At 36.3% G+C, this 12441-nt stretch overlaps 2 protein-coding genes across 3 annotated transcripts in view; both read right to left on the bottom strand.

Annotated features, from left to right (window-relative positions):
• The window catches only part of LOC127424005 (plexin-D1-like), a 161607-nt gene that overhangs the window by 81040 nt on the left and 68126 nt on the right, over positions 1-12441 (bottom strand). The window contains exons 13-14 of the mRNA XM_051668755.1: positions 4694-4839; positions 3283-3388 (exon numbers count right to left, since the gene is read on the bottom strand). Coding sequence (XP_051524715.1) covers positions 3283-3388; positions 4694-4839 — 252 coding nt within the window. The remainder of the gene's footprint in view (positions 1-3282; positions 3389-4693; positions 4840-12441) is intronic.
• The window catches only part of LOC127424032 (uncharacterized), a 6875-nt gene continuing 1249 nt past the window's right edge, over positions 6816-12441 (bottom strand). Inside the window, exons 1-3 of one of the 2 annotated variants that reach the window (XR_007894408.1) lie at positions 10196-12441; positions 8582-10060; positions 6816-8441 (exon numbers count right to left, since the gene is read on the bottom strand). The exon at positions 10196-12441 is cut by the window's right edge and continues 1249 nt beyond it. Coding sequence is in view for 1 of the 2 variants with exons in the window: in XM_051668815.1 (XP_051524775.1) it covers positions 8253-8441; positions 8582-8852; positions 8967-9184 (678 nt within the window). In the remaining variant the exon portion in view is untranslated. Of the gene's footprint in view, positions 8442-8581 lie in introns of both variants that reach the window. The other variant, XM_051668815.1, reaches the window with a different exon arrangement.

Raw genomic sequence — 12441 nt, 5'->3', positions numbered from 1 at the left:
GATTTCCAAGAGCCAGTTGTTTTTTTTTTACCTTTATGAGAGCATGTGTTTTGTACTCATTTTAAAAAATTTCAAATTGTTCAATTTAATCTTACATAAACTCTCTATCTGCATAATACTACAGTTCTCTAATAAAATATTTTAGCCTACGATTTATGTATTTCAATTTTTATAACAAAATCTCATCAAATTGAACTGTGTAATGTTGAACAAAGTTAAATTTATAACACTTAAAATATTATTTTATTTTATTAAAGATTGCTCAATTTAATTTGATGGAATTTTGTTGACATTTAAATCTTGTAATTCTTAAAAAAACGAGTTTATCTTATGTTTCATACAATAATATGTATATCTAGGCCTAGCATAGAAGAAATTAAATAAATATTAGATTTTAGAATATTACAAAAATTAAGAAATACAGTATATCATGTTACAAATAAAAGACAGAAGAAATCATTATGGGGGCATTTTTTGCCACAAGCTCCCATTCATTTCTGCCACCGATTCATAGTTAAATGCACATCACATATTGATCTTTATTCTTTTACTTCATAACACTACTTTTGCACGCAGAACACAACTAGAAGCAAATGGTTTTCGGCAAACACAGTCATCATGAGCAGTTATCAAAATGTTGAATATATAATTGGAATATAGTTATTTTGTTACTGCTTTTAAAAGACTATATAATATGGCCTTTAAAAGCAGCACACCCATTACTAATCTTTCTTTTTCTGAGCTTATATTTTAATGTCTTTTCAATGATTCAGGTAACATAACAATGTTAAATAACACCTGGATCATGATTCCTTCTGATTTGAGTACTTAACTCCATATATTATTCTAAATGTGGTTCTAAACCATTTTTCTTCTACATTTCTATTCTAATAGTGTATTTTGCATCATTCTGTTCAGTTTATTACTTAAGTCACCAACTTGCTCTTGGTGTGTACACAATGTTCACACATCAGGCTTCAGGGCTGAAAGAGTGCAAGTTCAGACCACGACAAATCATGAATCACCATTGTGCTCTGAACCTCAAGTTACTACAGATTAACTGAACCTTTAATACACGTATTGTTAGACCCTCTTTTAGAGTTAAAATATTAAATAGTGATTAAATTAGTCATTAGTACCAAATCATACCGCATTCCCTCACAAACATTTAAAACACAAACCACAACATGAGTCTCTCTCAATTCCCTGTGAAAAAGCAGAACATTTCATAACAACAACGGTTCAGAAATCCCATTTTCACTCAGACAAAACTAAACAAAGCTGTACTGTGTGTTCTGCTAAATTCCTCAATGCCGACACAAGTTCAGGTCACAATGACCAACTATCAGCGGCAAATTCTCAGGGCCAGCAAAGCCTTCTCTGCTGGCCTAACATGCCAAAGAAATAAATATTTTTCATCCTTTCATTCTCAATCACCTTTTTGCCTATGTATTTTTAATCACTTTCCACTCTTAATTAATCTACAAACAAATAGAGAAAAACAAAAAGTTTATCCAGTCAGAATTTATTCCTTGATGCTTACAAGCAAAGTGTGATAACTGTTTCACAAATCACATGCCCGAAGCAGCACCTGAGTCTGAGCTCCACCCCCTCAGGACTTCAGAATTTCTTCAGAATCCCTCAACAGTCCAAATGAATGAGCAACTAAAGTCACATTGTCAGATTCTTCAGCCAATCAGATTGATTTATTTGTTCTTGGTGGGTGTGATCTTTAGGATATGTCCCAGTCGAGGCCTTCTAGCTGGCCTTGAGTGACACAATCACGCTTTAAGTGATGTACGTAATTCAAGAGCAAAAAGTGCAAGATCTTACTGACGAGTCGGCTGTCATCACTGCTGTTACTGCCGTTGAGAGAGATCCTTATGGATTTACAAGCACGAGATGCTCTGCATGATCATGCGATTGATTAATTAAACAGGAAAGGAGGACTAATTATCACTTCAAGTAAATTGGTAAGTGCTTTTCGCATTGTTATAGCAACATCAGGAGTTTTCTAAGTGTAAATTAGGCTGCTTGAGCATTCAGTGTCAGATCAAGTTTTGAAAAGTAGTGCTGTGTTCCATTCAACTCGGAAAGTCAGATTTTACAAATTCCTACTAAGAAAAGTGCAGTGGAATGCATCTTGAAGTCAGAATTACAACTTGTAGGCTCGTGCAGAAATTCTCAACTCCGATTTCGGTGGGATGCAGGGGCATGATGTCACACAAACATGTCGACACTCAGGGAGATATTCAAAGTAAGTGATAAATATTCACTTTATTAAGTAATATCAATAAATATGTTTGTTTCCACATTACATGATATTAAAGCTTGTTTAACAATGCCTGCGGAAACAGATGTATAAAACATTATAATCTCTTTTGATAATCGTACACCTGAAGCACAAATGCTAGCGCTGCAGCATTGTTTATCAGTTAGGTTGCTAGGAGACATCTCTAATGAGAGTCAAACCCCTGCTAAGCTAACGGGAGCGTTGCAATTCTGAATATCGGGGAATGGAATGCATTTATGGTCGGAGATATCAAGTAGGAATATCCCACATCCAACATGAATGGAACGCAGCATAACCCTGATGAAACGAAATTTATTGCAAGCAACATTTAAATCACAAATATTATTAGATAGATTTTTCCAGGTATTACAGACCTCCTTGGCAGATACAAAATTATGATTTTTGAATGTCTGTTCGGGAGACGTTCATTTCACAAAACAGTCATGCTGCAGTTAAAATCAGGCTTGCTTGAGCATGAAGTGTCGTTTCAAGTTCTGGCTGTGTTTTTAAAATGTCAATTGGTATTACTAGTTAGCTGCGACATAATGTATGATGCCCAAAGGCATAGGGTGTCTTATTCATTGTGAAACTCTGTTTTCTTAATGGCATGAATTGCACTGAAGGCCTAGACTGTAAATGCACGGCCCGCCACTGCCAACTATATCAAAGTGATCTACAGTGTGTTGTCATTTCTGCTAATTACACACCTCAGCTGAGTTCATGCATTCAAACCAGCCATCACATCACACATGCACCAACAAACAGCTCTTTAAATGCTCTGCTATCACACAAATATCCATGTGTACGTTTGGACACACAGACGGGCTGATGTGAGGAAGGTCTGAAGCCCAGTAAAGGGTGTGATGGGAAAATAAATCATGAAGACAAAACTACACATTCCATGAGGGGGTGAATGTGAGAGAAGATAATAATGCTGACAACAGACTAAAAATGGACTAGAAGTCAAGGAAAGAAAAGTTTGTACTTACCACAAAGGAGAATATGTCCTTTGAAATGCCCACTGCATTACCATCTACACTCACTGTAACATAATCACTGATCTTCTCCCATGATGCACCAGTCTCACAAACCAACCTATATTGCAACACACATAGACATTTTGACAGATTGATTAGTTGTTCCCATCCCATCCAAAAAACAAACAAACCTAAATGCTAAGTTCAATAAATGAAAGTTCTGGTTGAAGAATTAAATATTACTGGTTATATATATAATTATGGTGACAATAAAGGGGTCATGACATGAGGAATCAAATTTTCCTTGATTTTTGACATATATGAGTTCATTGTACTATAAAAACATACTGTAAGTTTCAGAACTCAAAACTTCCTCCTTACTGCAAAAAGAGCATTTGTTGAAATCAAGCTGCCAAAACGACTCGTTCTCTTCTTTCTCCACATTGTGATATCACACTGACCGACTCCAAAACAACACATCAACGCCTACTTTACCTTATCACTTCTGTAGCCCCGCCCAGCAGTGGTGAGCAGTGAGATGACAGGTCAGTCAAGAGCAGAGAGCCAATCAGAACAGTGAGCATTTACTGTTAAGTCTTATAGGAGAAGCAGCAACAAAACCGAGCGTTTCTGACAGAGGGTCAGAATGAGGGGTGTAGCAGCCAATAATGTAATAACTACCGTTAATAACTGCCAATAATGTAAAACATTTTTTATTATTTTTTTATTAACCCAGCCAATAATGTAATAGCTAGCCAATTATGTAAGAACTTATTACATTATGCGCAAAAAGTTATTACGTTATTGGTTCAGAAATTGTATTACATTATTGGTAAGTTATTACATTATTGACTTTTATTACATTAAGAATGGAAAATGTATTACGTTATTGGCAGTTATTACATTAACGGTAGTTATTAAATTATTGACTGCTACAGGGGTGAAAAATAATCATGTTTTACAAATATATGACTGATTTTTGTGCAAAACAATTTACTAATATTTTACGTGAACATCAAGGAACTTATTGAAATAAATAAAAGGCATGACATGACTGCTTTAAACTAGAATAATGAACATAAATATGTATTAAACACACACTGATAAAATTAGAAAACAGCCTATTTTATATAAAAATATTATACAGTATATATATATATATATATTTAATAATATTAAATAAATATTAGAGGATGGTTCAGGTGAGTGTGTTTGATGACTCACCGCTGCATTCAAAATATAATGTGACAGACATAGTGTTTTGCGGCACTTCAGCGCTACTCACTGGAAAATGTGGCTCGGTAATGAAAAAGATACAATATTGTGAAAATAACTGAACTACTGTCATGCTACTAAAAAATCTAGTTCAGTTGGTAGCATCACTGTTTTAGTTAGCTACTCTCTAACACTGTTGTATACTTACTTGACTGAAACAGTGTAGTATTTGGGCAGTATTTTACAGGGTACATCCCCAATGGACACGTTCACATGAGCAATGTTGTGTCCAAGATTCCTGCCCAGTACTGTGAGCAGAGTTCCTCCCATCAGCGGCCCACTGAGTGGCTCAATCTTCAGATAAAGAGATAAAACATGTTCAATGATTGAGCCTGACTTAGTTAAACAGACACCAATTCAGAACAGATAAATGAACACCCTGTACAGATGGAGGGGGTCTTTACTTTTTACTACTCAAGTTTGTATTGTAATATATGGGAGAGTAGAACTGTTTTAAACAACTCACTGGAACTGGAGACTAACTGCAAATTATAACACAACAATATGGATGTGATTTGGCAGCATGTAACAACAGTTCTATAAAACAGGAATTAAAAGCAAATTTGATCATTTTTGTTCCATCAATGAAAAAATTTGGTCATAATGCTGCCAACTATCGAACTGGAACTCTATAAAGCAAACTAGGCAAATTATAGGCTTTTACAGCGCTATACAGTATAGGCTGTTATTGCAGTAATCTATTTAAATTACAAAACTGCTTGAAAGCTACACAAACTGCATTGTTGTTCTTAATTGCAAGTTTAATTGCTTTTTGAAAACCTTTTTTTGCATCTTAAATGAAAAGATCACTAAAAAAGTAACTTTGAACATTTAAAAACTAAATAACCTTGAACATTTAAGAAACATTAAATAAATATACAAACAAAAATTAAATAAAAACCAAATGAACAGTTAAATGTCCAAATAAAAAAATAAAAAAATAAATACAAATTATATAACTAAATATTAAAAAATAGTAATATCATATTTGTATTGTATAAATATTATATTTAATTATTAATCATTATAAATAAATACAAATATTATATAAAATCAAGTGGTCCTTTGATGTTTCAAAATATGTCCACACTTCAGACATATTTAGAAGGGGGGCAAATTGATTACCTCCAACAGCCATGCTTGTCATCATAGTTTATTTTAATTACATTCTTAATAATTCTCCATAAATATGAAAACATATTAATAAATGTTTTTTTAATAAACGGTTTGAATGTCTTTCTTTGCAATGGTTTGTGTCACTTAAATCAGTGAGGGATATCAATCTTATAATTCGACTTAAACCATCTTTTATGTTGCAGTCCCTTATAGTTACAAAGTCCCTGGTTTGTACTAATGTCTTTGATTTGAATATCTTATGAACATAATAGCGAGAGTCCGAATGTTGTTCTTAAAATTTTCCTTACTGATATGTATTTTGTTGCATTGTTTCACTGGCGAGAAACTTTATTTGATTTTCTCACCAAAGCAAACAATTACTCGTATTTGGCAATCGCCGAGTGTTAATTCTGGTCCCTGTGGATGAAAGCCACGGTGCCTTCAGGAAAACTAAAGAATTTGACTAACAGGTTCTCTTTGGTAAGTGTACATGATAACATAACTGTGCATGTTAATTATCACAGTTTACCGTACAACCGAGTACTGGTACATGTCTACAGCGAACACAGACGAGTGGAGAGATAGAAGACAGTGAAGTGTTCTAGTGCTATTAAACACTTCTAAAACACTTTTCAAATCATCAAGAAGTAGGTTCCAAGGCACTCTTCAGTTCTTAATTAAAACTGCTTTTATTAAGTTGGCTATTTCATATTAGAAACAATTAAAAAACTGTCAACAGTAAAAAAAAAAAGAGAAATGTGGATTGCAAACCCACTTGTATCTGCACAACTGCCTTCTTCAGGGTACAACTCATGCAAACACACAAACTATCTTATTGAGCTTCTCACAAACACTGGCTTAATTACACTGGCTTATTTGAGCAGACTGGAGTCTCACTATTGACACTTTTAAAACACTGCTTGTCCAGTCAGATTAGATGACAGGAACTAACTGTTGGTAGTTTGCAGTATGACAAGGTGTGAGCTTTATTTCTGTGAGTGCGCAAAGCCCAGCACTAAGCGCAACGTGAGAGCACTAATTCTAAGTGCAATTTTCGTGCCAGCACAAAGTGCAAGTGGGCATGGATGGGAGTGTTTGTGCTATCTGTGGGTGTATGCGTGCAAACTGTGTGTATTGTATGTTAATGAAGTGGCACAAAGAGCATTTTGCTATTTTCCTGAGAAGTACGTAGGTCGTTGCGCTAAGACAATTCAAAACCACGTCTGTTTTTAGTGCAAAGTCTAAACTCACTTCCTGCATTTGCAGTTTGGAGATTCCACCAGCAGGTGGTAATAAAGTTCATGTCCAAACTCTGAAAATATAGTGGAACAACAAATGATGTCCCCGACGATCACAGCTGTAGCCGTCTTATTTGAAAAAAAAAAATTCAAACCTTCTAAAGTTCATCGTTTATTTTTAAATTATTATTACAGTTTTTTACGATCGCTATGACAATTTTTTCAGTACTTTTAACAATTTTCCTAAACTCTTAACGCACCAACACACCTACAACATACAATTGGCAAAACGGTTAATTTCATGCTCAAAATCACACACTGTAAACTAAACTCCAACACTAATTTTCAAAATACAATAATACACTAACACAATACACTATGTCTACCAAAACACTGCAAACATGTCTCAAAATCAAATAATTATTCCAAAACACTAACACATGTTCTCTTCCAACAGGAACATTTAGTCAATCATAGCACAATGTCATAAAAACACTAACATCAGATGGAATGACAGAAACTGCATTATTTTATGTGTCAGGTCTGCCCTTATACAATAGACAGTATATTGTATTGATCATAGATTGTGTTTTGCACTGCAGTTTCTTTTGAAGCCTCTCTACATTTTAGTTTTGTTGGGTTTAGTAAATGCATGCATTTTGTTTCTTTTGCTGCAGAAATTCAATACAAAAAATGAATGACCCATATCAGAGTATCTTTATAGAATGTACGGTTTATGAAAAAAAGAAGACAGAATTGCTGCAGTAAAGGCTTTATTGCAACAGGACATTACTGCAAGATAACAAAAATATGCAATATAGCTGCCATTTATTATGTGAAAATACAAAATATACAAACAGAAAAAGCCACAGAAGAATAAAAAAAAGAAAAAAAAGTCATCTTCTAATCTGCCATTTGGCCACATATTCTCATCCACATCACACCTGATATCTTCTCTGGCAAGGCATCTTGGGAAAAATATTTTGGCATGCCTTATCCACCCCTGGCAGTGTTCAGCTGTGATGTCTTGGCATGCAGCATCCATTGCATCCAGGAGGGACATTTGGTCCTGTGGACGAAGGTTAAAAACCTTCCATCTCCAGGCTAAGAAAAACTCCTCAATGGGGTTGAGGAAAGGAGAGTAAGGGGCAAGGATGGGACATCATCCTCGGATGGGCGTCAAACCAGGCTGTGAATGCACGGGAATGGTGTAATGCCACATTGTCCCATGTGATCACATATATTGGCAAGTGGTCTCCCACCTGTCCCCTTTCTACATCTGGCACCAGTCTTTTGTGCAGGTCTTCTAAAAACAGGAGAAGGCGGTCTGTGTTGTAGGGGCCAATCTCAAATTTATGCAGGAGTGCACCGTTGTTGGAGATTGCGGCGCACATGGTGATGTTGGCTACTCTCTGGCCTGGCACGGTAACTGTGGCCCTTTTTCCAATTGTGTTTCTTTCGCCTTTTTGACAAACTGAAACCAGCCTCGTCAACGTAGATCATTTCATGTGGGACTTGATTGGCCTCCAAATCCATGACTCTCTGAAAGTAATCAGACACAGTGTGTGTAAATGCTTTGCTGTATACCTACTGTATGTCCTACTGTACTCCAGGTTTATAGAGTAGTTTACTGCAAAACACACTATGTATAGTACAGTAATGACTGTATTGCATAACCTTACCTGGACGTATTGGCGACGGAGTTCTTTGATGCGCTCAAAAGGAACTTTGTATAGTTGTTTCATTCGGACTCTTTGTTTAGCTAGAGTCCGAGAAATGGATATTATGCTGATTGCTGCAATGTTCCCAAAGACAAGGTTGTCCTCTACAACTCTGGACTGAATGTCCTTCAGTTTTATTTCATTGTCAGCAATCACTATGTTGACAATAGCAAGTTCCTGTTCTTCATTTAGGAGCTTTCCTCTGCCCCCTGAGGGAGGTAGATGTTGAATCCTTAGAGAGACAAAATACAGTTACATATTAGAGACCGGAGGCATACAGTCACTGTAATACATGGTAAAATTATTTACACTTTGCAGTAGGAGAAGCCCTTATACAATATCCTACCTGCTGGTTTCTCGAAAAATCCGGACAATGGATGCCACTATGTCCCGGCTGAGATTTGGCTGTACTCTTTTACCAGCCTCTCTGTATGATAGCCCGTGGTTTATGATATGGTCTATGATAGTAGCTATTATTTCATCAGTTACCCTAGCTCTGGCCCTACTTTGAGCGCAACCACGCATTCTAACTCCTCTCCCTCTACCTTGTCCTCGTCCAGGCATTCCTCTCCCTTGCCCTTGTCCCACTCGTCTCCCTTGTCCTGGTACTTGTCTTCCTCTCCCTTGTCCTGGTACTTGTCTTCCTCTCCCTTATCCTGGTACTTGTCTTACTCTCCCTTGTCCTGGTACTTGTCTTACTCTCCCCTGTCCTGGTACTCGTCTTCCTCTCCCTTGTGCAGGCATTTTTCTTACTTTATTTGTGTTGCACTATATTGTTCTTTTTCCACACAAGATCAGCCCAAAGAGGTCCTTTTTTACTGTATACCATATGGTCATGCGATTGAAAGAAACTCTACACCTGAGTGTGTTTCCTAGATGGGAATCAGCTGTGATTTATTTGCATAACTTCAATCAGCTGTTTCTCAGTAGCAATGGAATAAAATACAGGGGATATATTTGTGTTTCAATTCACAATATGAACAGCTGTTCACTTTGACTTTAGCCTACAAGTTAGGTTTAGAACATGATGTTATCTGTTCTGACATACAGTGTGAAAGCATTTGTAAATTTGGCAGTAAAAATCCATTGTTTTGGTCTTGGTTGAGCTTGTGTGTAAAAGAAGTTCAAGCATTTTAAATCTGTGTTAACTATGCATTTTGTGTCAAAGCAACAAGAAATGTGTTAATTATATAGCCTTCACAGATGGATGTTGTGCTAACTGTGTTAAGAGTTTAGGAAAATTGTTAAAAGTATTCAAAAAATTGTCATAGCGATCGTAAAATCTGTATTATGTTTATATTTACAATTGTATTTACGATTGTGGCATGGGGGGCGTGGTCATGTGTCAGTTGGCGGGAGAGGGAGAGCGGTAAGGCTCATCACCTGGGTCGTAATTATCTCTAACACCTGTCTCTCATTATAGTGATGGCGGAGGGAGACCTGAAAAGGTCAGAGAGAGGAGAGAGTGACCTACAAGCACAAACAGCCATGAGTGCTTTCCTTTGTTTATTACTTATTTTTGTTCCGACGGTTACCGTCGATTGTGTGTGTGAAGCTCAAAATTAAAAGACTGACCTTGAACCTGCTTCGCTGTCTCCTGATTCCTCCATTGCCCACGAACCAAGATCTTTTACAATGATCTAATTTGTATTGGTATTTTTCCACCTGTTGTCATAGAGTGATTTTAAAGTCACTGCAAAAGGTGCTGGTGGAAGAAATTGGACACTGTAAAATGTTTAAATTTGGTATATGATTTTTTTTTGATCATTTCATTATTCTGATTATATTTTAATTTATGTTTAAGTTTAATTTGAATTTAGAAATATTTTGGTTTAATTTTTCGTGTTTCAATTAATTAATTAAATTTTTCAAAATAAAAATCGACCAGTAGAAGTGAAGTACATGTTGATACAATCACTGTTAATACTATCCATGACTTGTGTGTCAGTAGATGGAAATTATTAATAATACTTAAATTCCCTATAATGTAACAGAGCGTACATCCAAAACTTGATAAGAATTACATTTTCTATTTGTATGAAAGGAGCGTGTCACTGTCATAGAAATATGCCTGACATTCAACATGGTAACGCACAAAAGAACTTAAGTCCATTTTTCTATTCTTCTAATCCATTGCATACAGCCCATTTCCAAGACCATCTTCTTGTGAATGTGCTGTCTTTGTTTATATTGGAATTAACTATATAATAAGACACAGTCGGTGGAATAACCGGAGAAGAACCTTAGAATTAAATTGCACTTGACCCAGCCCATTAGCGCTTTGTGCACGTAATTTTACCAAACCCATCTGCGCATAGACTTAGCGCATGCTTGCACAAAAATATCAAAACTTCATGGCCATGTCCACTGACTTTGAGCTTATGACTTCTTGCTTAGCACTATAACGCTCTTAAAATAGGGCCCTGAATTTTTAACCAGACTTCCACAAACAGCTCAAATGTAGCAATACTAAGTGGGCAGCTCATCTAATGGTTTATTTTTCAATCCTGGCAGTGCAGTGAACATAGACCTAACAAGTTCCTAGTGTATATCTTTATCCTTAAACATCTAAACATGCCATTTAATTTGGAGGGAAAAAAACAATTCATGTGGTTGTGGTAGGGATGTTATTTAGTAGTGGTTTTAACTGTGGGGATCTTGTCTAGTAATCCAAAAGTGTGGTTTCAAACCAAGTTAGAGGTGACTCATAAACTGAAATGTTCACAGGAGATGCATTTGAGACACGTTACTTGAGTTTAAACAGCGATGTGTCTCGCCTGATCACTTGTGATCAGATCACCTGAGACGAATCTTAATACCAAGTGTAAACTGAGCCTCAGATCTTTAAAGAACAGAGAAATCTGGAAAGTGCACTGAAAAGTTCACGTGCTTCAACACAAAAACAGCACTGCACATCAAAGATGCCGTTTATAAAACCTCAAAAGCATAATGTGTAAAAGCATCTGCAAAAATTAAAACCTGTAACACACACATGCACACACTCTCCGAAGTTCTGCAAAAACACTCCCAAGTTGATAATTATCGCTCTGTGTTCAATGAGTTCAGTTCCCAGTGCACATCATTTTACCTCCTTTTGTCTTCATTTACACCCCATTCTGATGTGAGACACACACACAGAGAGAGCGAGTGTGTGAATGGAGGACAGAAATCACAGGCTGCTTTTTTAAGCACAATCAAAAATAAGGCCTACAAGATTTGCCCAGACACTCGACTCTTTCTGTAGATCATCTGTCGCCAACACGCATTGTACAATTGACACCTATTGGTCTTGAAGGAATAGTTTACCATTAAAAAAAGCTAAATTTTGTCCTCATTTACTTACCTTCATGTTGTTCTGTAGAACTTTCTTCGCAATGAAAGTAAATGGTGACTGAGGCTGTCTTTCCATAACATTGTGCCTAACATCTCCTTTGGTGTTTCAAGAAAGAAAGTCATGCAGGCTTGGGCAACCTGGTCTCCTAGAATCACGCTACTATAGCTACATTTTTGCTAAATTATTTTTATGTGGCTCGTTGTACGTATTGCAGCAGTTTCCTGGTGAAATAAACACTAGAGGTGCTACAACAACAATTACTTGTAAATTGTCAGATTATCAGTTCATAAACACTTACTTTACGCCCTGTTCCTCACACAATGTTATCTTATGATATCTAAACACTTTTTCTATAGCTCATGACTCATTTTAACATTTGCATTACATAATCAACTACATTTACAAGCTTGTTTGAGTGTGATCAAATTGTGCGGTAGCTCAACTGATAGATGGTTGCACTTGTGATGTAAAGGAGCGGGGTACGAGT

This window comes from Myxocyprinus asiaticus, chromosome 33 (genome assembly GCF_019703515.2).
Source record: "Myxocyprinus asiaticus isolate MX2 ecotype Aquarium Trade chromosome 33, UBuf_Myxa_2, whole genome shotgun sequence".
Lineage (NCBI taxonomy): Eukaryota > Metazoa > Chordata > Actinopteri > Cypriniformes > Catostomidae > Myxocyprinus > Myxocyprinus asiaticus.
The sequence above is the reverse complement of the archived record's forward strand: the minus strand, read 5'-3'. Positions and strand labels throughout refer to the sequence as shown.